At 35.1% G+C, this 26,680-nt stretch overlaps 2 protein-coding genes across 2 annotated transcripts; both read left to right on the top strand.

Moving 5' to 3' along the window:
* The first annotated feature begins 3,947 nt into the window (after positions 1-3,947).
* On the top strand, positions 3,948-4,908 carry LOC142180722 (uncharacterized). Its single transcript, XM_075252786.1, has 5 exons — positions 3,948-4,118; positions 4,211-4,333; positions 4,382-4,525; positions 4,595-4,754; positions 4,820-4,908. Exons 1-5 carry the CDS (start codon positions 3,948-3,950, stop codon positions 4,906-4,908), a joined length of 687 nt encoding a protein of 228 aa, XP_075108887.1.
* A 13,650-nt stretch (positions 4,909-18,558) lies between these two features.
* LOC107826027 (BAG family molecular chaperone regulator 3-like) lies at positions 18,559-24,166 on the top strand. Its single transcript, XM_016652966.2, has 4 exons — positions 18,559-18,905; positions 20,233-20,489; positions 22,307-22,453; positions 23,879-24,166. Exons 1-4 carry the CDS (start codon positions 18,668-18,670, stop codon positions 24,017-24,019), a joined length of 783 nt encoding a protein of 260 aa, XP_016508452.1. The 5' UTR covers positions 18,559-18,667; the 3' UTR covers positions 24,020-24,166.
* Positions 24,167-26,680: the final 2,514 nt, after the last annotated feature.

Genomic DNA, 26,680 nt, shown 5'->3' with positions numbered 1-26,680 from the left:
CCCGAGGTCGATTTTGACTTTTTGGGGAGAATGATTAGAAAGCTATAATTAAGCATTGAAATTGGATTGTTTAGCGGTTATTGATGTTATTAAGTCGATTATGTCTAGATACAATTGATTTGGAGCCGAATTCAAAAGGAAAAGCGTTTTTTAAGGCTTGAGTTAGCCGTGGAAGTTTGAGGTAAGTGTTTGGTCTAACCTTAGCTTGAGGGATTAGGAGTTGTGTCCTATTTGCTATTTGTTTCTTATTGAGTATGACGTATAGGCATGGTGACGAGTATCTATACATTAGTGTCAAGCATGATCGTGAGTCTTATATTGTGATTTTCATGATTTCGTTGTATTATTCATGCCTTGGTGAAGATTTCTATTTGTTGTGTAAAGTAAAGGATTGTGACTTATGAACATTGAAGAGCGTTGGCCCCAGTTGTATAACGAATTGTGAATGTATAAGTGATAAGTGAAACTCTAGAGCATTGGCTCGAGTTGTGAAGTGAATTATGAAGTAAAAGTGAGAAAGAGAAGAGATCATTATTTGCCCCCTTGTTGGGCTATTGTTGAGTTGTGGTTCCCTTGTATTGTGTTCTTAATTGATATTACGGATGCTTAGGTTAATGATTCTTTGTTTGGGTAGGGATTATGGTTATAGCTGAGGTAGTTAGATGTTGTAACAAGTTTAGTTATAGCTGAGGTAGTTAGGTGTTGTAACAAGTTTGGTTATAGCTGAGGTAGTTAGATGTTGTAACGAGTTTGGTTATAGCTGAGGTAGTTGGATATTGTAACAAGTTTGGTTATAGCTGTTTCTCCTTTGTCGGGACGTGATTACTTATGCTGTCGAATCCCTTACCGGGATAGTGTAGACCTTATTGATCCCTTGTCGGTACTCTTGTTACGATTATTGTTAATATTATATATGGATCAGGTTGCACGCCGCAACAATATTATATGTAGATCGGGTTGCACGCCGCAACAATGATATATATGGATGGGGTTGCACGCCGCAACAATGAGATATGTGGATCGGGTTTCACGCCGCAACAATGATAAATGATATGAATCGGGTTGCACGCCGCAACAGTGTTGATATATCTTGGGATCGGGTTGCACGCCGCAACAGTGTTGATATATATTGGGATCGGGTTGCACGCCGCAACAGTGTTGATATATATTGGGATCGAGTTGCACGCCGCAACAGTGTTGATATATATTGGGATCGGGTTGCGCGCCGCAACAGTTATTGATACAAGTGTGTTTATTTTGGATATTAGTTTCTTTTGTTCGTTGTGAATTCTAAGCTGCCCTTAGACTGTTACTCTGGATTTACTGTTAATACTGGTATACCCCCGCAGCATGTTTCCCTCTCCCATTTTTACTTGCTTATTCCTGTTTTACTTTCTGCTATATATTATATAACTGCACAGGTTTATTTGATAGTCTGGTCCTAGCCTCGTCACTACTTCGCCGAGGTTAAGCTGGGCACTTACCAGCACATGGGGTCGGTTGTGCTGATACTACACTCTGCACTTTTTTTGCAGACTCCAGTGTTGTAGACTTCGAACCGCAGTGAGATTGCAGAATCTTGTTCATCAGGCGACCCGAGGTAGCCCTGCAGGCGTTCGTAGGCCTTGGCGTCTCCTTCCATCTACTATTCATGTTTCTTCCATGCATTTCCAGAGACAGTGCTGTATTTATTTCTTTCAGACCTTTATTTGTGGTGTTGTTAGACCGTCTGTGAAACTTTGACACCAATTCTAGGTAGTCGAGATTCAAAAAGTTGTATTGTATTCATGTTCTGATAGCTTATTGCTTTTTCTTCCGGTTATGTTAAATTCTGTTGTTTAAATATTATTACTTTGAAATTGTTAATGAATATAAAATGGGTAAAAAGGTAAATTGTGCAAATAATTGGCTTGCCTAGCTCGTATTAATAGGCTTCATCATGACTCCTGAGGGTGGGAAATCCGGGTCGTGACAAATACCATCAAATTCCAAAGACATTTCATTTCCAAAAACTTATATATATTCCAGAAAATAATTTCCTTTAAAAATTTATTTCTCGGGCTTGGGACCTCAGAATTACGGGCATACGTCCAAGTCTCATATTGTTCTACGGACCCTCCGGGACCGTCAAATCACGGGTCCGGGTCTGTTTACTCAAAATGTTGACCGAAGTTAACTTAAATTCATTTTAAAGGAAAATTTTATCATTTTTCACAGATTTTCATATAATGGTTTTTCGGCTACGCGACCGGACTGCGTATGCAAATCGAGGTGAGATAGAAAAAGGGTTTTAAGGCCTCGAAATACAGACAATTCGACCAGTGGATTTTGTATCCATCACATGAAATAGTTTAAGCGGAATTATAAAATATTTAATTAGTTGATTAAATTAAATTATTAGTGATTTAATTTAATTTAATAGTATTTGTGATCTTAATATGGGGAGTTAAAATAAGTGTTAGTGAATTTTTGAAATTCATATTGAGGAGTTCAATTGCAGTTTTTTAGTGGAATAAACTGTAATTAATCATAGTAGGAATTAGTTCTTCCAAATTTTCGAATTAATGCTATAATTGGTAGGCTCTTATTGTTTCTGTGGTCCCTGTTATACCTAGTAAAAACCTGGACAGACTTGGGTAAAAAGTAACTTGGGAGAAAAGTCATCCTTTTGAGTTCGAGTAGGATTCTACTTGCACAAGTAGAATCCTACACGTTTTTAGCCCCCCCCCTCCCTTTTGGCTGAATTTCGGGTCTACATAAGGAAGACGTTTTTCACCCAATAAAAGACACTTCAGAGTTGTATTGTTTTTGCCCACTCAAAATAATTTCGTCCAAGGTATTACAAGAAGCATAACAGAAGACTACAGCCCTGGATTCTTGCTCTGCGGAGGGTCTGTGCGATGTTTTCAAGAGGTCAGTGCTTCTAATCTTCGAATTATATCATTGTCTAGTTTACATGTATGTGATGCCTGAATTGTATGCTTGCTTCCGTTGTGCATGTTCTAACAATTGGTATCAGACGACGGCGTCAACATCTAACTAGATAATGTAATATATCATGAATAGAGTACTATTAAAACGTTTTGTTAAACGATACATGTTTGGTATGATTATTCTATAAAAATAGTAGATTAACATACATAAGATAATGTTGTTTGGTATGGTTATTTTATGTAAAAACATGTGTTTTAAGAGTATTTTTAATATTGATATACATAAGTATACTAGTGGTGTTATATTTCATGACAATACTGTTTTTCCATGTTTTGTTGCATTTTTTGTCCATGATAACAGTGTTGTTTTTAAATAAAAATGTGATTGTTTTGAATACTATTTCAGTTCTAAAATTATGGATTATACATAAGTATGAACAGTGGTGTTCTATTTCATGAAAATATTGTTCTTCCATCCACTGGAGTAGTATTCGACCCATGAAATCAGTTTTATATATATATATATATATATATAAATGGCAATAATTACAATAATATTATTTTGAGTTATGAAATCATGGATTAACACACATAAGTATGTTATATGATATGGACGATTCAAAATAATCAAAACCCTAAAAAAACGCCAAAAATAGAATTTACAAATAGGTCATGAATTTGGAATTCTGAATTTCTGTCGAACTCTGATTGACCTCAAATTTGTTAGGTTCATCGAAAACAACCCAGTGAGCAATGCGCATCGCTCATGACATTCATCATTTTTTGGGCGTTTAGGGTCGTTTAGATAGGTTTTTGGCCATCTGAATTGGTCCTGTTTTAATTTATGGGGTAAATATCTTACATAACTCATATATTTTGTATGAATAGTTAAGTTTTTCTAACGAATATAATTATTCATGAGCATGGTTATATGTGTAATGTGCTATTTTGAATATAATTATTCTAATTACATAACTAATGATCTATTTAATGTGAATATCTCTCAAATTAACCATGTCTTCATTCAACCCACTTACCTCAATTTTGAACCAAAATAAGTTAGAAGGTCCGAATTATGTTGACTGGAAAAGGAGCCTTGATATTGTCCTAACTGCTGAAGGTTACAAATTCATAATCACTGAGGAGTGCCCCAAAAAACTTGATAAAGATGCTACTGATAATCAGGTAAGGCCTATGACAAATGGGTTAAGGCTGATGAGATGGCGCGATGTTATATTCTTGCCTCTATGGCAAATGTTTTGCAACATCAACATCAGTCTATGGGGTCTGCTTATGACATGCTCGAAAGTCTCAAAGAGATGTTCAGTGAGCGGAAGCGTGCGGCTAAGCAGACAACCATGAAAGCCCTTTTGAACACCAAGATGGCTGAAGGATCATCAGTTAAGGACCATGTTCTGAAGATGATGGGTCTTCTGAATGAACTGTAGGTCCTTGGAACTGTGATTGATAAGGAATCTCAAGTTGAGATGGTCCTGCAGACTCTGCCTGATAGTTTTCAACAATTTCGCTTGAACTATAATATGAACAAAATGGATTTGTCACTAGCAAAATTATTGAATGAGTTGCAAGCGGTAGAATCTATTATCAAATAGCAAGCTCCAGTTGTGGCACTGAATATTGAGAAATCTTCGGTTTCTAAGTCGAAAGGCAGTAAAAAAAAAAAGAAGGCTCAAAAGGTTTTGGCACCTGGAGGTGCGACTGCTGGAGTGAAAAAGCCCAAAGGAAAGTGCTATCATTGCAAGCAATCTGGGCATCACAAAAGGCAATGCCCTACCTATCTGGCAAAATTGAATAAGCAAGGTAATTCAAATTTAAAGTCGTTGAAACTTGTTTAGCGGTTGTCTCTACCATGTTTTGATGTGCAGATTCAGGAGCCATTAATCATATCTGCACTACTTTGCAGGGATTTCAGGAAATGTGGCAGCTAAGTGAGAATGCAGTTTGCATTTTTTAAGCAAATGGCGAGCCAACACTAGCTTTAGCAGTAGGAGATATTAGAGTTTCATTTAGTAGTAGAGTTTTAGTTTTGAAAGATGTTCTCTATGTACTTTCTATTAGAAGTAATTTGATTTCGGTTTCGAAAATAATGGATGTTGGCTATAATGTTTATTTTGCTAATAACTCTATTGTTATTGAGTTTAATAAACGTTTTATCTACACTGCTGCTAGAGTACATGACATTTTTATTCTTGATATATCTCCTCATGTGCTATAACCAAAAGAATTAAATAATATTAATCTGCCACATAAAAGAAAACGTATTTCTAAATTGAGTCAAACTTATTTGTTGCACTTACGTATATGTTATATAAATCTAAATAGGATTTCGAGATCGGTTTCTGATGGAACTTTGGGTTCATTGAAGTGAAGGCGCTGCCAACATGCGAATCCTGCTTAGAAGGTAAATGACTACGAGATATTTTTCCTCAAAAGGAAATAGAGCTAGCGATAAGTTAGAATTAATTCACTCTGATTTGTGTGGTCCTGTGAATATACAAGCAAGAGGTGATTTTGAGTATTTTGTGACTTTTACAAATGATTACTCAAAATATGGATACATTTATCTGTCCGTAAGTCTGAATGTTTTGAGAAATTCAAAGAATTTAAGACGGAAACGGAAAAATGACATGATAAATATAATAGAACATTACGATCTGATCGTGGTGGTGAATATCTTTCTGCGGAATTCATTAAATACATATCCGTTGTGGAATTACATCTCAATTATATGTTATAGTAACACCACAATAAAATGGTATGGCAGAAAGAAGAAATAGAACCCTTATGGAAATGGTTATATTAATGTTAAGTTATTCTGATTTGCCTTCTTCCTTTTCAGAATATGCTTTAGAAACAACAAATTACATTAAAAATTTGGTTCCTTCAAAGTCAATACCTTCAACTCCAGCATAATTGTGGACTGAGCACAAGCCAAGTTTACAGCACATTCGGGTTTGGGGTTGTCTAGCACATGTGCTGAAAGGGAAAGCGGATAAATTGGAATCGAGGACAGAAGTATGCATTTTTATTGGATATCCAAAGGGAACGAAAAGGAGGTTTATTTTATTGTCTCAAAGAAAAGAAGGTAATTATCACGGCAAATGCCAGATTTCTAGAATAGGACTATTTAATGAACCATATTCCTAGAAGTAAACTAGTTTTACAGGAATTAAGTAATGGAGTAACTAATGACTTATCTCTCGAACGTATTCCAGAAGCCAGTATTTACATACCACTGCATTATCATAGTGTAAAAAGTACCAATAGACAGCAGAACGCACAAGAGCAATTGCCTGACATCTCATTAACCCAAAGTAGTGGGAGTAATGTTGATCAACCTCAGTTTGTTGAGCAACCTGAAATTGTTGTGCAACCTGCACTATAGGAAGAAGTTAATGATATCCCAGCACCGCAAGGCGTGGAGGATAACATTGAGGCTTCAGTTCCGGAAAATGATATTGTGATTCAACAACAAAATCAATCTGCACCTGTAGTGACTAGTTGTAGTGGAAGAATTATTAAAAAAACCTCTCTGGTTTGTGCTCTTGGTAGAATCTTGTGATAGAATCTCTGAAGAGCCTAATACATAACCTCTTAATTATGACGAAGCACTACATAATACAGACGCTAATAAATGGGTTGTTGTTATGAAATCTGAAATGGAGTCCATGTACTTCAATCAAGTCTAGGATCTTGTAGAACCACCTATTGAAGTCAAACTCATTAGTTGTAGATGGATCTATAAGAAAAAGAGATGAGTAGATGGAAAAGTGCAAACTTTTAAAGCCAGGCTTGTTGCAAAAGGGTTTACCCAAAAAGAAGGGATCGATTATGAGGAAACTTGTTCGCCAATAGCCATGTTTAAATCCATTAGGATTCTCTTATACATTGCTGCTCATTACGATTATGAGATTTGGCAAATGAATGTCAAGACGACTTTTCTTAATGAAAGTCTTAATGAGTGCATCTATATGGCACAATCAGTTGGTTTCATAAAAAATGACAATGAGCACATGTTGTATAAATTAAAGAAAGCCATTTATGGATTGAAACAAGCTTCTAAAGCATGGAATACTTGTTTTGACACATCGACTAAAACCTTCGATTTTGATCAATGTGAAAACGAGTCTTGTGTCTATAAGAAGTGGGATGGACATAAAGTTACATTTTGGTTTTGTACGTAGATAATATTTTGCTCATAGGAAATAATGTGAGCATGTTGAATTCAGTAAAGGAATGATTATCCTCGCATTTTGATATGAAAGACTTGGGACAAGCGGCACATATCCTTGGGATCAAGCTTATGCGAGATCGCATGCGAAGGATATTGGGATTATCCTAAGCACTTTATATTAATACTATTCTCACCAGATTTAGAATGTAAGATTCCATAAAAGGTTTTCTTCCTTTTAGGCATGGAATCTCTCCGTCAAAAGACCAGTCCCCATAAACGACCGATGAGATAGAAAAAATAAAGGTGGTCCTATGCTTTCGTTGTTAGGAGTCTCATATATGTTATGCTATATACTAGACCCGATATATGCTTTGTTGTTGGCATAGTTAGTAGATTTCAGTCTAATCCTAGACGAGAACACTGGACTACCATTAAACATATAATCAAGTACCTAAAAAAGACTAGGGATTATATGTTGGTTTATCACTCAGGTGATCTTGCACCCATTAGCTATACGATTCAAATTTCCAGCCAGATAGAGATTCTAGAAAATCTACCTCGGGATATATTTTACCTTAGGAGGTGGAGCTATAAGTTGGAGGAGTATCAAACAATCATGTGTTGCTGATTCCACCATGGAAGCCGAATATGTGGCTGCCTCTGAGGCAGCTAAAGAAGCTATTTGGCTTGGGAACTTTCTGAAGAGCTTAATATAGTTCCTTCGGTTCAAGCACCAATTGTACTTTATTGTGACAATAGTGGTGCAGTTGCGAACTCGAAGGAACAAGAAGCCATAAAAGGAGTAAGCATATTGAGCGTAAATATCATTTAATTTGGGACATAACTCAGAGAGGTGATGCAAAAGTGTTGAAGATTGCGTCAGAGAATAATTTGGCAGACCCGTTTACAAAGAGCTTGCCACATAAGATTTTTGACAAGCATGTAGAAGGAATGGGAATTAGAGTTGTAGACGCATGGTTATGAGTCTAAGTTGGAGATTGTTAGGATATACTATTAACCATGCAGTTTAGTTATAGTATTGTGTTTTATTCTTTATGGAACAATTGTTCATTTGAATTATTCAATTCAATAAAGTATGGTTTTAAATAAATTATTTATTACATGTGTGTCCTTTTTAGTTATGTAGTAGATAATTTAGTGTATGGAGTCTTAGCTCATGCACAGAAGATTAAATTATCAGTTCTCATAATTAATAAATTATGTTCACAATCAAAGATATTATTGGGCAAAATATCTTGATGATTGTAGCACAAGATTAAAGTATAATTTATCTTAATTATGGTAGTGGTTTTACTCTAACTTCTTGTGCTAATATACTTAGTATATATTGAATGGACCAAGTAGAGAAAAGATGTTTTTGTACTGAATATATATAAAATATTTTCTCTGATTCATTAAATGAGCTTATACTCCAAATCTTGATATAGTTATTATGATCAATGTGATATTTTTATTGTTTTAATTTATCAAAAGATACAACTCTATTCAGAGTTAGTGTATGCCCAATAGATTGGACAATAACGAATAGCATTTGTAAAATAATAATTAGTTGATAGAATCCATGACTCGGTTTTGAGTTTGATGATACCCCTTTATGTAAGCTTATAGGTTTTCATATGAAAATCGGACTGGTGAATTTTGTATACGTCACATAAAATAGCTAAGCGGAATTACAAAGGATTTAATTAGTTAATTAAATTAAATTGTCAGTGATTTAATTAACTGGTATTTGTGACCTTAACATTGGAGTTAAAATAAGTGTTAGTGAATTTTTAAAATTCATATTAAGGAGTTCAATTGCAGTTTTTAGTGAAATAAACTGCAACTAATTCATCCAAATTTTCGAATTAATGCTATAATTGGTAGCCTCTTATTGTTTCTGTGGTCCCTGCCATACCTAGTAAAAACCTGGACAGGTTTAGGTAAACAGTAACTTGAGAGAAAAGTCATCCTTTTGAGTTAGAGTAGGATTCTACTTGCACAAGTAGAATCCTACACGTTTTTAGCCCCCTTTTGACTGAATTCCAGGTTTACATAAGGAAGACGTTTTCGCCTAATAAAAGACACTTCAGAGTTGTATTGTTTTTGTCCACTCAAAACAATTTCGTCCAAGGTCTTACAAGGAGCAAAGCAGAAGACTGCAGCCCTGGATTCTTGCTTTGTGGAGGACCTATGCAACGTTTTCAAGATGTTAGTGGTTTCTAATCTCGTAATTATATCATTGTCTAATTTATATGTATTTGATGCCGGAATTATATGTTTGCTTCTGCTGCGCATGTTCTAACACAAACGTCGACTTGGTGTTTGCATGTTGAATTTTTTGAACCGTTAACAATGGAATGGGAAATGTTAGTGTATTGGGAAAAATTAAGTTTATATATGGAATTCATTATAAGATGACACGTCATGATACGTGGACCAGTCAAAGAAGGATAGGTGATGAAGAATAGTCAAAGAGCACGAGCTTCAACAGGCACGGGCAGATGTTCAGGGAAAAAGCAAGGAAGATAGGCACTCAAACCTCTTTATGATGAAAGGGAATGAATTTGATAGTAAATAAGGTATAGATATGTACTATTAAGCATTAAATACGGGAAACGTTAAGGAATCTGTATTGAATCAAATATGATTACTGATTGTAACATTACATTAAATGTCATTAAATGCCATTAATTGACATTTAATGGCTCAATTATGGTAGAAACAAAACGTATTACTTAGAAATAGCTATAAAATGAGAAGACTGATCATTTGTAAGGACACGAAATACTATTAGAATACATTGATTTACTTTGCATTCAGTTATTATTTCTCAATTATTCCTATTTCTATTTGATCATCAGTAACTCGAGTTCATCTAATATAAGCTTTAACCGAAGTCCTTATTTTTTGTTAAACATTTAGGAAGAAAACAGTGGAATAGGAAAAGATAAATTTGAGTAGTCGTCGTATTATCATCTATGCCCGTCTAATTGGTAAATAATTTTCTGAACGTTATTTTGCGTTAGAATTTTAATTCCAGAACTGCTACAAAGTTTTGCATCTTTTGGCCTTAATTCATTCAGACAGGATAAAAGGGCAGTGTAGCGCACAAAAGTTTTCGTATTCACACAGAGTTCGTGAAAGGGGTGTAATGTAGATATCCTGTTTTAATATAAATATTAGTGGCTGCTCCATAACTTGAACTCATAACCTATAGGTCGTACGAAAATAACTTTAGCGTTGCTCTATGAAATTCAGAGAGAAAAACAAAAATTAAATAAGAGAAAAGAAGGTAATGTATCAACTTGCTGGTGTTTGGGAATACAACTAAAGCGTAGAACTAAAACTTCTTTTTCCATACCTCACTCTATACCTAATTTTTTAAATCAATGTACTTTACTCTAATTGCACTTAATTCTTTGTTTCGGCCATCATTATTTGTTGATGAATACTGGTTGGTTTCGCAAAAAAATGAAAAGAAAATCATAAAAGATAATAAGAATAAATAAATAAAAGATACATCTTAACTAACCTTATCAGTTGACAACTCGAATTAATAACAAAATGACTTGCTTATCTCCTAATAAAAAGATTTATCTAGATAAAGAAACTTAAGACAATTAATACGATCAAACGTTTCTTTAACTTATAGGTAATGACATGGAACATCTAACTAATTGTTAAACTAATTAATTAGTTTCGCCAACTATTCGTCTGTGTTTAATTCTATTTGTTCTTTAATTCTCGTTTTTCTTTCATTTTTCTCTTTGTTTATTTTTTTCCTTTTTTGGAAGAGCAAGCATTATTTTCTTTGCCTTTAAGTACAATCTCTTGTTTTTGTTAAACTTAAACAACTAATGGCTCACCTCCCAATCACGTGTATCCTTTAAACTGCAAACAAAATAGGAAGCTTCTAATGAAGGATTACTCCACAAAATTAAACTTGATAGCCAAAATTTTACCTAATCAAGATAAGCCTATCAAAAAGGGCCACAATCTATTTTCAAGTACATTATTTGTATCCAATAATAGAATGAAAAGTGGCTCACTGATGTCCAATCTTCTTCAAAAGTAAACACAAACATTATACTCTATGTCATCTTTTGATACTTAGATTGTCGGCAATCTTTTGCTTAGCTGTTATATTGGCTTATTCTGACCAATACATTTGCTTATCTCCTATTGGTCAACCTTCTTTTCCCCATTCATTTCTTTCATAATGTGCTAGAGAACTTAATAATTAGAGTGACTTGTCACTTTCTTTAATATTATTATTATTATTTTTATTATTATTACTACTACTATTATCGATATGTAACTTAATTATTAATTTTTTATCTACATATTATTACGTTTAGAGGATCATTTAACGTTGGACTTTGACACGTTTAATGCTTTTACTTATGGAATCAACTAAAAATATAATTTAAGAAGTGTGGGATGATATTTAGAGAACGCAATAGTTAGAAACCTCTTGTAATCATACTTGTCTAGGAAACTAATATTGATAGATAGCAAATACATTTCCTCAAAAAGAAAAGAAAAGGTAATCACAAATGAAACAAAAAATATTTAGAGAGACATTCACATTTAAATAATTTATTTTTGTGGTTCTTTCAAAAAAAATTAGCAAAATAGAAAAGGGCGAAGATTGTAGATGGAAATTAAGTAGTTAAATAGTTGATTCATGGTATACTTAATTGATTCGAAAAATAAAATAAGAGCATATTAGGATCTGTTTACCGTTGTACATCAGTAATATTTTCTGTAATTGCTATTGATCGAAAACAAAGCCAAAAACGGAAATGTTCATCTTAAAATTAATTAATTATATAACTTCAGTGATCCATATTTAATAATCTTTACACTGACTTATGTATTGAAGCAATACCTATCGAGCCCCCCCCCCCCCCCAAAAAAAAAAACACATAAAAAGGGCAAAAAATAAATACATAATTGTTTACCCTAAAATAGGATAACAATTGAATTTATACGCGGTTTTAAGGACACGTGATATAACTTGGTACAAATTGAGAAGAATAAATTAGTATTGAAATAGACAATTAAAGAATAAATACAAACCACACAAATTATACAGCCTTGGCCCTCAAGCTCGGTCACCCTTGAACCAAATATGTATCAACTGGCTTAAGAACAGAATAACAAGATAATGATAAATAGAGAATGACAGTATATTGCTTTGTATTGCCTGAATATGATGATGGTTACAAATGATCAAACTCCCCTTTATATAGTAGAGGAGTCCTAATCTAAGTATAATTCTATATGAAGTAAGGAATCTCATGATTGGCTAATTAATCAACATCTTCATGATACGTGTCGGGATTTGCGCTGTGATCCTCGCCCGATTGCGAATATTTTGCCTTTCCATTATTCGACTCGGTAAGCTTCCGTCGATCTCTATCTTGTTCGGTCTCGATCTTGGTTGATCTCGCACGGTCTTAATCAGTCTCGGGGCCACGAGCTTGACAATCTAACTTTGCATCATGGTTCGATATAATACGAGGCTGAATCTCGGCCTATCGCCTTCTAGTCTCGATTAGTCATAAAAAAGGGCAAGCCCGATTTTTCATATCAACCCAGTAATACCCTGCTCTGATTACCTTTCGAACTAGTAATTCGGTGCCTGAGTGATTCATTCATGTGCCTTCATGGACTTCCCTCAAAACGTACTCAGTATCTTCCGGTCCCAGGCATATCGCTAGCGGACCGTCAAACGTTCTCCTGAGTAAGGTTCCGTCTTGGACAAGCTAAAATGAGTTGCCTTTTTGCGCAGGGCCCTCGATTCCTTTGGATCTAAGGAAGTTTTCCGATCTTCAACTATTCTATGTATTTATTTCTCTAATCCCAAGTCAAGCTTGTGGAGTTTATTTCGGCGTGACCTTCTTCTATTACCGACCTTATAAGTTATACGATCGCCCCCGAGTTGATCTCGTTGTCTTAGATCGACGACCCTAAGTTTGCGAGGGCATCGACTTTACTGTTTTGATCTTGGGGCACGTGCTGCAAAGTTCATTTTTTGAAATGATGCAACGTTACTTGCAGCTTATCCAAGTACCTTTGCATTCATTCATCCCCAACCTCGAATGTCCCATTTACTTGGTTTACCACCAGGAGGGAGTCACATTTAGCCTTGATAACCTCCGCCCCCAAGCCTTTGGCTAGTTCGAGACCTGCAATCATGGCCTCATACTCGGCTTCGTTGTTAGTCAATTTTACAGTTCCAATAGATTGTCTAACTATATTGCCCGTGGGAGGCTTTAGTACGATGCCAAGTCCAGACCCTTTTATGTTCGAGGCACCGTCTGTAAAGAGGGTCCAGATTCCCGAAGATGTTCCCAAGTTTACGAACAACTCTCTTTTGGCCTCGGGTATTAGGGCCGGTATAAAGTCGGCTACGAAGTTTGCCAAAATCTGGGATTTAATGGCCGTTCGGGGTTGATATTCGATATCGTACCCGCTGATTTCGATGGTCCATTTAGCCAATCATCCCGAGAGTTAGGATTTATGCATTATATTTCGTAAAGGATAGGTTGTTACAATACATATAGGATGGCATTGAAAATATGGTTTCAGTTTCCTAGAGGCACTTAGCAAGGCGAGTGCCAATTTTTCTAAGTAAGGGTATCTAGTTTCGGCCTCACCTAAGGTTCTACTGACATAATAAGTCAAAAATTGTGTACCTTATTCTTCTCAGACTAGGGCTCCACTTACCGTTATTTTTTATACCGCTAGGTACAAGTACAGTCGTTCATCCGCCCTCGGCGTGTAAAGCAATTGGTGTGCTCGACAAGTATCGCTTAAGTTCCTCTAAAGCTTGTTGACATTCTGGGATCCATGTGAAGTTTATCTTCTTTTTAAGCAACGAGAAGAATCGATGACTTTTATCGGACGACCTCGAGATGAACCGCCCCAGGGCTGCAATGTGCTCGGTTAGCCTTTGTACAACCTTCACATTTTCCACTACCGTGATATCCTCGATAGCTTTGATATCAGAGAAACTTGCCGGACCCGACCCTGAATACACATTTTTCTGGATTCAGCTTCATACTGTACTTCTTCAATATATTGAAGGTTTCTTACAAATGCTTTAAATGGTCATCTGCTCGCAGGGACTTAACTAGCATATCGTCAATATAAACTTCCATAGTTTTTCCTATTTGTTCTTCAAACATTTGGTTTACTAGTCTTTGGTAAGTGGCACTGGCATTTTTAAAACAAATGGCATTACGTTATTATAGCAGTACGTTCCATATTTAGTGATGAAAGAGGTTTTTTCTTGGTCGCCCGGGTTCATCCGTATTTGGTTGTACCTAGAATATGCATCAATAAAACTTATAGTCTCGTGGTCGGTCGTGGCGTCGATCATGCGATTGATGTGAGGCAAAGGGAAAGAATATTTGGGCATGCTTTATTTAGGTCTTTATAATCTACACACATTCTTAGTTTGTTCCCTTTCTTAGGAACCACGACTACGTTCGCTAACCATTCTGGGTATTTGACCTCCCCCCTATAGTTACCTCATCCTTGATGAAGGCATATTTGTTCTCGGACTGGGTCTGCTTTTTTGTTTCACCGGGCGAAACTTCGGGTCCAAGCTCAGTTTGTGAGTAGTGATCTCCAGTGGGATCCCTGTCATATTGAGATGGGACCAAGCAAAACAATCCATATTAGCTATAAGAAATTAAATGAGTTTTTTCCTGAGCTCGGGAGTTAACCCCGTGCCAAGGTATACCTTTCGATCAGGCAGATGTTCGATCAGCACGACCTGCTCCAGTTCTTCGACCGTTGACTTGGTAGCGTCAGAATAATCGGGGACGATAAAAGATCGAGGAACCCCGAAGTCATCATCTTCGTCGATCCCTTGCTTGTCCGATTGGGTCGAAGCTGGCATCGATAATTGATATTTAACTCCTTGTTTGATTTTTGAACCTGAGCCATTTGTCGATGAGAGTGTTGATATCGAAATTACTTCATCGACTGCAAATATCTCCTTCGCGGCGGGTTGTTCCCCTAAACCGTCTTTATCCCCTCTGGTGTTGAAAATTTTAATACCTGGTGGAGGGTCAAAGGTACAACCCTCATGTTGTGGATCCATGGTCTCCCAAACAGGACGCTGTATCGCATGTCCCCCTCGATTACATAGAACTTGGTTTCATGTATGGTACCAGCAACGTTTACCGGCAATGTTATTTCTCCTTTAGTAGTTTCGCAGGTCATGTTGAATCCATTTAGCACTCGAGCCGCTGGTACGACCTGGTCTTGCAGGCCGAGATGTTCTACGACCCCCGACCGAATGATGTTGGTCGAGCTACTTGAATCAATTAGCACACATCTAACTCTAATTTTATTCATAAGTACAGATATTACTAGTGCATCATTATGAGGTTGCGTGATTCCTTCTACGTCCTAATCGTTGAAGATAGAGTCCCTTCTGGTAAGTAATCCCGAGCTCATTTTTCTCTTGTGATTGACACTTTGGTGCATCTTATCATTGAACCCTAGGGAACATCGACCCCTCCGATGATCATATGGATGACGTGTTGGGGTTCGTCTTGTCCAGTTTGTTTGTTAGAATCTCTGTTTCTAAAATTATTCTTATCTCGATCACTCAAAAAATCTCGAAGATGACCGTCGTTGAACAAACGGGCTACTTCCTCCCTCAGTTGTCGACAATCCTCCGTCATGTGGCCATGTATGCCATGATATTTGCATATTTGGTTGGGATCCCTTTGTGCTGGATCAATTTTCAAAGGTCGAGTCCATTTGGCATCTTTGATGCATCTAATGGCCAATACGATGGCAGCTGCGTCCACATTAAAGTTGTACTCCGACAATCGTGGTGCTTCTTTGGGACCGATAGATCTATCGAAGCCGATCTTACTCATGAGTCCGCATGAACTTTGGCCTTGATCATTTCTCCTTTTATTCCGTGCAGAATTTTACCCAGATCCGCTGCATCTACGGTATCCATTATACAGTTGATATCGATCTCTATTCGACCTTGGTTCTCGGTCAATATCCCTTTTGATTCTATCCACAAGTCTGATACGATAAATGAACCCAGAAGGAGCCTCAGTCGATCATCCTCGACCCTGATCTTCGACTGATACCGATTGTGCACATCGGCCCAAATGCCCACTAGGTATTCATCAAATTCTGCTTCAACTGCTGTGAAGCCACTGAACTTCGAACATCAAAACCTTGAGTGAAAGCTTGAGCAGCCCAATAGTCGGTGACCGGTAGCAAATCTATCCGTTCTATTTGGAATCGAGACACGAATTCTCTAAGCATCTCGTTGTCCTTCTGTCTTACCTTGAGAAGGTCCGACTTCCTAGTTGAGACCTTAATAAACCCGGCGTCTGCCTTTACGAAAGAATCTGCAAGCATACACGAGTCAATAAAATTAGGCGGTAAATTATGATACCATATCATAGTACCCTTCGATAGAGTCTCTCCGAATTTCTTCAGCAAGACGGATTCGATCTCGTCATCTTCCAAGTCATTTCCTTTGATAGCACACATGTAGGAGGTGACGTGTTCATTTGGATCAGTCATCCCGTTATACTTAAGAATCTCGAGCATACGGAACTTCTTGGGGATTGGCTTCGGAACCGCACTCGGGGGAAAGGTTTTTGCACAAACTTGTTGGAATCTAGTCCTTTCAATATTTGCGGTGCCCCCAGGATTTGGTCGACCCTGGAGTTATAGGTTTCCACCTTCTTATCGCTTTCCTCGATCTTCTTTTCCCCTGTCTCGATTCGTTTTGTAAGTTCTTTGAGCATCTTTATGATTGCAGGATTGGTCTCTGATTCCTTCTCGTTCGACTTCTTTGAAACCAATTTGACCCTGTGTATGATTTCCTGGGATGGCTTAGGTTCGACCCTGCTCAGCGTGTGGTTCTGATTTTGGAGCTGGGCTATTGCAGCTTGTTGAGCCTGCAACATTTCGAAGATCGCCCATAGACTGATCCCGCCATCTTCACCACCACGTGCGCTTTGAGTAGATGATCGGGCATCCCCGCGGATGCTCCTTTTGGGATCGACGACCAAATTTCCATTAATGGCTACATGTGAACTGACGTCAATTGGATCTACAGCTGGAATTCCATCGAGGCTAGCAGGGGGTATAATGTTTCCTGGTGCAATGTTCTCATTTTTGCCGAGGTGACTGAGATCGTTGTCAATGTGCTGAGGTGTTGTCTTAGAGTTTGATATTTTTTAATATTGTAATCAAGATACTTCAAAGAACAAGTGTAATATAGTGTGTGTTACGAAAGTTTGTACCAGGTAACCACTATTATCCTTAGCTCCACGGTAGGCTCCAAACTGTTTACCCTAAAATCGGATAACAATTGAATTTATACGCAGTTTTAAGGACACATGATATAACTTGGTACAAATTGATAAGAATAAATTAGTATTGAAATAGACAATAAAAGAATAAATGCAAATCACACAAATTATACAGCGTTGGCCTTCGAGTTCGGTCACCTTTGAACCAAATATGTATCAAATGACTTAAGAATAGAATAACAAGATAATGATAAATAGAGAATGACAGTATATTGATTTGTATTGCGTGAATATGATGATGGTTACAAATGATCAGACTCCCCTTTATATAGTAGGGGGTCCTACTCTAAGTATAATTCTATATGAGGTAAGAAATTTCATGATTGACTAATTAATCGGCCTCTTCATGATACGTGCCGGGATTCGCACCGTAAATTTCTCCCGATTGCGGATATTTCGCCTTTCCGTTATTCGACTTGGTAAAATTCATTCGATCTCTTTCTTGTTCGGTCTCGATCTTGGTTGATTTTGGTCTTAATCGGTCTCGGGGCCACGAGCTTGACAATCTAACTTTGCATCATGGTTCGATATAATACGAGGCTGAATCTCGGCCTATCGCTTTCTAGAGTAGTCATAAAAAAGGACAAGCCCTATTTTGACCGTATACAATAATAAATACAAATAATCATTGCATCTAAAGAAGAATTAAATAAAAAATTAAAATAAAATATACATTGTATGTTAAGAAGCAACAAGAAAATTACAACTTTGGGACAAGTAAATCATTGACTATGTGACAAGTAACATTTGAATTTTTTCCCCATTTTTAGAAGCTAATTTTTTAATTTTTTGCACTCACACGCATTTAAAGCAAATGTACATACTTTTTAGTTCAAGCGTACACTAAATAAAATATGTCAAGTTTAGGATAATTCCAAGTACTCTGCCTATAAAAATATATTGGAACTTCTATTACACACATACACACACAAAAAAAAAAAAAAAAAAAATACACATTCAGTAATTCGTATAATTGGTGGATGTGGGGTTTATTTTTGGAGGGGTGGGGGCCACGGAGTGATATTATAACTGCTATTCCCTTTTTATAAAACAATTGGTGCATGTCGGTAGAAAGTGGGGAATAGTTAATCTTTACAACTTCCTGAAAGCTTATTCCCCGCAATATCTTCTCCGGTAATAGTTACCGGCGAAGGTAAAAAATGATGAAGAGAAAACTGAAATTCAACGGCGGAAAAGCCGAGAGTGCGGATAAGACCTCGTCGACCGCCGCTGCCGCCGTCAAAGAGGAGGTAATAGAGTGGGAGATGAGGCCCGGAGGCATGTTAGTGCAGAGACGGAGTGATAATTCCGACGTTCCAATAACTCTGAATTTGCGGATTCGTGTGGCTTATGGTGCTGCTCGGTATGAGATCTCCGTCAATCCTCACGCCACTTTTGGTAAGTCAACGTTTCACTATATTTGATACTATTAGATTAATTTTGGCCTCTAATAACATGTAATATTCCATAGTTTGACATAATAATCTAAAAAAATAAAAAAAATAACTTCTTGAACTCAATTCCATTGTGCTTATGGTGTAATATTTACATTATTAATATATTATAATTTAAAACGGCAAATTACACATTTGGTTGGTTGACCAAAATTAATTACGTACACAAGCCAAATATGCAAATTAACTTATGCATAAAATATGTATTAGGAGTATATGAATATTATATTTTAATATATAAAAATATATATTTTGTTGGTTATTATCTTCCGAAACAATTATACTATGTAGTTTTCCCAATTTAAAAACCAAAGATTAATTCGGTTAGATTTCAACAAAATAAGTATAATAGTATCCCTCGAGACTCCGATAATATTTTTTCTTAATAATAGTTCACATCTTAAAATTAAAATTCTATATTCAAAAGTCGCTCGAAAAATGTCGAAATATTTTGGAAAATAATAGTTTTTATAGGAAGTTAATGCGTCCTGAGATTACCTACGATATTTCGTGGGCATACTAGGTGTTTCATCGTCAATACTTTATTTTTGCAATTATAATAATTACTTATTATCAACTTACCGAGAACAATATCATAGCAATTCCTGTCCAGCTAGAGATAATACAAGTAGCTAGCCGAATGATAAAAAAACTAAGAAGCATATTATGTTATATGTTTTTAAAATGAAATTGTTGCAAAATATTAGCCATGTTTATGGGCTTGTTTAGTTTCTAGAAAATATTAGGAAAATACAATGAAATATAAATGGCAATGGCAACTCAAAAAATTCCTTATTTATTGAATTTTTATTTTGTGCCAAATATAATGGTGATTTCCGCGTTGTTTGATTTTGTTTTTATTTACAGTGCATTACTACAAACAACAACTCCTAGATTAAGCTGCAAAATGTCTACTATGCTTAATCTTGTGTGTTAATTTATTCCTTGAAAGTTGAATAATTCCCAAAATTAACTCGTTCAGGGGTTGTTTGGTTTGAAGACAAGTTATGCTATGATTAATTGTGCTAGTATTATTTCGTGTTGACCGTTTGGTATGTCTTATGGGGTTTTTAATTTTACTGTTTTATCCTGATTATTGTTTCACCTAAGTTATCCCGATACTATTTTTAATCTCGAGAGAATTTATTCCGTAATTAGTAACCAAACAAGAGATAAGACGATACTAAATTTTTATCCCAGGATTATTTTTACTTTTCCATCGTACCAAACGACCCCTAGTGTTGTAAAACCAGTTGGGTTGGTGGTGGCAGGGGAATTGAAGAAGTTATTAACAGAAGAAACAGGATTACAACCTGGAGAACAGAGACTAATAATCAGAGGAAAAGAAAGAGAAAATGGAGAATATTTAGACATGTGTGGAGTCAAAGATCGATCAAAAATCATCCTAATCGAGGATCCAGAAAGCAAGGAGAAAAGATTCATGCAAATGAGGAAGAACGCCAAAATCCAAGCCACTCATCGCTTGATTAACGATGTGTCCGCAGAAATTGATAAACTGGCTGAGCAGGTAATTAGCACCTTTTAATTAAATACCGCATTATTATTTCGGTTCATTTTAAATGTCTTTTTACTTAAATAAATTTGGTCTAAAATAAGTGTTATTTCAAGAAACCGAGAAGATATTAAACATTTTTTTCTAAATTTGCTCTTGTTGTACTCCAATAAAGTAATGATCTAAAAAGTTTGAAGACAGATAAATAATAATTTGAGGAATAATAAAAGGTAATTTAGTTAATTAACTTTTATTATTAATGTTATTAGATGTTTTTTTAATGGGTGTATTAAAATCTTAAATGACACTTATTTTGCACACCGAGGGGGTAATTTGTAGAGTTAACTTTTTATACATTGACAATTTAAGGAATTGTATACAATCAGGTAACTTAATAAGTAACTATGGATAATCATATATACTAATAAAGATTAGGAATCAGAAAAATGAAAATAAAAAAGTAATCTACCACAACAGATAACACTGAAGTGAAAACTGATAGTGTAAAATATGCATTAAACTATCCGTAATATAAAAGAGAAAGTACCAACGACAGATTTATATAACTAGAGGCTACTTGTACAATCTGAAGTAAAATACGACCTAAAGCCTGATTGACTAAGCTTCTGAGAGGTCAAAAACGTTTTTTCGCAAAAAAAAATATTTTTAAAAAAAAGGGTGTTTGGCTAAATTGAGCAGCAACAAAAATAATGTTTTACTTTTGGGAAGAAGCTACAAATTCTAACTTCTCCTAAGAAGCAGAAGTAGAAAATTATTTTTTTCAAGATAAAAATATCTTTAGCATAGATTTTTATTTTTTAAATTATTCCTCATTAATTTAATCTTTTACCTTTCCATTTTTTTACCATCCCTTTCTTTTCTTTTTCAGTTTAGTGTATTTTTATTCTCCTATCCTCTTTAAAACAGTCTCTCTACTATAAATAAATCTCTTCTTTTTTTATTCTGCCGTTATTTTTTTCTTCTTCGTTTTCTATTCCTCTTTGAAATAATTTACAATGTTAATCACCAACTTCAAACACTCTTCACGAGATATGATTTCCTTTTCCTTTTTTCTTTTTTCTTTTGTAGTATATCAATATCAAATGTCCAATTTATAGTTTTATTTCTTTCTTTTATGTTTGCATGCATACATATATTATAGTTGAAAGAAGGCAATACCATCTAGTTTGTTGTTTCTCAAGAATAGATAGTGCTTTCTATATTTATTTAAATAAAATAAGGATTAAATTAAATTCTCTTACATAAATATTTAAATTTATTTCTTTCTTTTAAATAATACTAATTGTAAATTAAACATTAATATTTCCCTTTTTGTAATTGATACTCATAAATACTTTTTGGAAGTATTTGCCAAACACAATTTGTTTATCAAACATTGCAAAATAAACTCTCAAATGAATTGGTCAAACACAAACGGCTACTCTTTCAATTACTTAGATATTATGATGCATAATGTGAGGTTGAAATTAAATTAGGTAGTTGAAAGGGCAATTAGTATCATAATTGTACATAGCTGGAGGAAAAGCTGCGGGACAAAAATGCACGGATTGTTTTCTTTGTGTCCTTAATCGTACAAGCATTCTGAATTCTTTACCAAATTAAAACTAAAATTAAAATTTGTAAATTTGTTCTTAGTGAACTAATCTAGGTTGTCAGTTCGGGAACGAACATTACATAGTCTTGGTCAAAGCATAAAGAGTTTGAAGACTGACCTTTTCATAATATTCATGATCATGCACGTTGGGAGTTTATGCTCTACTTAAATGGTCATTAATTGGTGTGCTTTTTATTTTGATAATAATTATTTATAGATATCTGCAATTGAAAAGTCAATTGGAAATGGGAAGAAAGTAGCAGAATTACAGATCACTACTTTGATTGAGATGTTAATGAGACAAGCTGTCAAGTTGGATAACATTGATGTAGAAGGAGATGCATGTGCCCAGAAGAATTTGCAGGTACCTATTCTCATTTTTTCCCTATATTTAGAGCCCGTTTGGGCATAAGAAATTTTTCCTTTTTTTTCAAAAAAAATTTCACTTTTTTCTGAAATCAGCGTTTGTTCATAAAATTTCCAATTTTCACTTGAAAATGCATTTTGGAAATTTTCGAAAATTTGAAAAACTCCAAAAAAACTGTTTTTCAAAATTTCACTCAAATCACTCACAAAACTTCAAAAACAAGTCAAATTCATGTCCAAACACAACTCTAAATTTCAAATATCATTTTTACTTTGAAAAACTTTTTCACTCTATTTTGAATTTTGACAATTCTTCTTATGTCCAAACGCCCACTTATTTTACTTCTTTCATAAGTTGTTTGTTAAAATTCATTGTATACTAATAATATGGTGAAGTACACAAATAGCCTTTAAGTAGATCGTCTTGAATTTTTGTCAAGTTGAACCAATCTTGCCCATAGTTTGCCCTATGGTTAATATTTTTAACTTTTGACTTTAAAGTTCTACTCATAACGAAATAAGGATACAAAATAATAGACCAGCCCAAACAATGTCATGTTTATGCAATTTTTTGTAATAATATCATAACATATTATTCTATAGCCCGCGAGAGATGGTATCTTACTTTCTTTAACATGAAATGATTTGTTCTCTAAGAACCAAACGATAAGATGTTCCATGTACATATTCAGACGAGGCGGATTTAGGATTTTTAAAATATGAGAACCACTAAAGAAATAAGAAAAAAGAAAATATATAATGGCAATTGATCCCTCATCCTTAATAACTCAATATTCAATCAAGTACATCATTCAATATTTTTGAAGCATGGGAGCGAGTAAATATATTAGATTGATTCTAAAAAAATATGTACATAAAATATCTAATTTGACCGAAAGACCATGAATTCACATGCACTATAATTTTGGCCTAAATCTGCTCCTGTAATCAGAGAATGTAAAGTCCAAAGGGCCACCACGAGATGTGATGGTATGTACAAGTTTCTCTCCCACTAAATTATGGAGTTCGGATTCAAGTCTTCAGAATAGATAAATTTCTGATAAGAAATATTGCATTTAATAAGTATTACGCAGTGGAAATTTCAATTAATCAGAAAAGTGGGTTCCCATGCCTGATGGTTTAGACGAAAAAAAGAAGTCCAAAGGTAAAATGAAAGGCCAATCATGGTAAGAAGTAAGAACCTAATAATTATGACTAGGACTGTATTTTTATTTTCCAATTATTAAAAGCAAATTTTTTGTTAGTTTAGAGTTCGCGTATTCTATAATCTCCATTGTATAAATGAATATCATACTTTTCTTATGACCTTAATTTTTTCCTCACCCCTATGAATTCTGTAATATAATGTTCTTTGTGCTTTCGTTTATAGAGTTTTTGGTTAGTTGATGACTTATGCTTGCAGGGACAAAGAGTGCAAAAATGTGTGGAAACCCTTGATGTGCTAAAAATAGCCAATGCAAAAATAAAGCCAGTTATAGTCACCACCATGTGGGAAACTTTTGATCCACCTCCTGCTACCACAAATTGGGAATTATTTGATTGATAAAAATCTTTTCAGTTTTTATCTTTTACTTTTCCAATTTTTTACTCTGTATTTTACTAAGGAGATTAATAGTTGTTCAACTCTTGCTTGTAGCTTCTCTTCTACTGTTCAACAATAAATGTGTCTGCAGCATTTGTAAATGGGAAATATAGTGTCCAAACTCAACCACCCTTACCCTTTCAAAATCTCAATCCTTGCTCACATAGCGAGAAATCTAGCTATATCGCGAGAATAAGATGGAAGGAAAAGAAAAGATGGTAGGAAAGGTTTCAAGTGAGATGAGAAGAAGCACTACAAGAAAAAGTAATATTTGTAATGAAATAATTCGTCATTAATATGAGCGAATAAGGTGAAAGCTCAGGTAATAGGGGAAGGGGTTACAAGTAGGAAAATAGAACTCTCGCCAATAAGATGAAAACTCACGTAACCAACTGTTTGACAAAAAAGTGTAGATCTCTGATTAAATCAATTAAATTTATATAATAAAGGATTAGACCTAGTTAATGATAATAACTTCAGATCTATAAATGGTTAATACGAGTGACGTAGCTTAGTGTTGAAAGCAAATTAAACGCAACTTGTATGTTATGTTTCATGATCATCAATGAAGAGAGAATGTCAAGAAATAAATAGCAATAAATGGCATCAAAGTAAATAAGAAAGAATAGTTAACCCAATATTGAATGAGGTGGATTCTCACATTAGGCATTAGATAGTTTTAGAATTGAGGCAAATTAAGGTAATTAAGTCATATAGACATGGTTTCTATGTGATTTGATTTCAAACGTACATGTAATGCTGATTATGTTAGAACAACACATTTGCAGATTATAGGTATTGTAAATCCTTTAGACATGATCTCTAAGTTGTTTATGCGAAGAGGTAGCAAAAACCATTGGAAGGGTTCAAAATTATTCGTGTTTGATCCTATTGGCATACTTTCTAAACGAGTAGCAATATTTTATAGTAGGTTCTAATAGTTGGTAGTTGAAAAACTAATTTTGTAGCACTTTATCCCTATAGGCATGTTTTCTAGGCGAGCGATAGATATAATAGTAGCTGATGAATCAATTAAGAATCTATGGACATGATATCTAGATGAGGACCAGTAGAGTATAAGTTAATATAACACTATGGTTTCTAGGCGAGCAACGCGATAAAGACAATAGACTAATTAGTCAATTAAAGCCTTATAGACATGATATCTAGATAAGGATCCAGAGAAGATAAGTTAATACAATCTTATATGCATAGTACCTAATGAATATGCTGCAATTATGTAAATTGAAGGGCAGTTATTGACATTTGTTTTTTACAAGCATGTTGTCTAGTAACACATAGCAGTAGGCATGGGAATAAAGTACTTAAGCTCATGCTTTGATAGTAAACAAGTCGAGTGAGAGTGTGTGATTCCCTATAGGCATGATTTCTACTAGTGTATATGGAAGCTAAACAACATATATGGCAAGTTGGGTAATAAATCATGTAATCCTATAGGCAGGTTCTCTACCCTTTCATCCAAACATTAGAATATACCCATTTCACCAATTTCACTAACACCCTAAATTGTTTGTTATTACAAATTATTACATGCCCAAAGAATATAAATATAAATATTACATGTGAAAAAAGCTAAAGGCCCAAGAACAAGGCCTAAAATGAAGATAAACTAGCATTGTCTGGGCCTTCAACAAGCTCAACTTCCACAATTAGCATGCCCCGGTCCAAACATCTCTCAAACAAGGGATTATACCCAACGACACAGCCCCAAAGTCGTAAAAGGAACTCGTGTCAGGCCAAACAGTTACATATGACCCCCAAACAAATTATAAAACCACACAGAAACCACTTAAACAACCCAGTTTGGCAGATTCAACAGACAAAATGAGGACAGAGATAGCTTAAGTCCCAGTAGTAAAGAGAGTGACCAAAAGACCCCAAATCCTAGTATGCCAGAGTTCACAGGAGTCTCAAATGGACCCCGGGCAGTACTCACACCAGGGAGGTCAATAGGGAGAGTTTTTTGTGGCCTTGGCTTTCAGCCGACCAAGAGTGATAGATTCAGAATAGTGTAGGTAACAAATGAGAGTGAGAGAACAGTGATCAAATGATAGAATTTGAAAAGGTGCACTTAGTTTTAGAAGCAGGCATAATAGAGGTGATTAAACAAAGAATATACAAGCAAAGAGAATCAACAAAACTCAAAGTACACGTTGGTATCATAAGTTCAAACACTTGCATATTAGGTAGAGAACATTTTGTAAGAAGCAGGGGAATCAGGTTTTCTGAGATTACCAGATTATCATACAAAGGTGCACAATGCCAAAAAAGTCTAAAGTAGAGCACTAATTTAAAGGATTTAAAGCCTAAGGGTCCAAATTATGATGAATATCCAACACAACACTAGAAAGTAGACATGCCAACTTATATCAATAAGACAAAACAGTGGGTGTGTTTGGTATGAAGGAAAACATTTTTTCGAAAAATATTTTCCAATTTTCCCATGTTTGGTTGAAATGTTTTGGAAAACATTTTCCTTATTAAAACATATTTCCTTATCAAGAGAAGGGAAAATATTTTTCAAAACTCATTCTCAACCTTCCCCACCCTCACCCACCTAACCCCACCCCACCCCACCCCCTCTTTGAAAAATGTTTTTTT

This window comes from Nicotiana tabacum, chromosome 5 (assembly GCF_000715075.1).
Source record: "Nicotiana tabacum cultivar K326 chromosome 5, ASM71507v2, whole genome shotgun sequence".
NCBI lineage: Eukaryota > Viridiplantae > Streptophyta > Magnoliopsida > Solanales > Solanaceae > Nicotiana > Nicotiana tabacum.
Note: the sequence above shows the minus strand (reverse complement) of the source record. Positions and strands in the feature narration are given on the sequence as shown.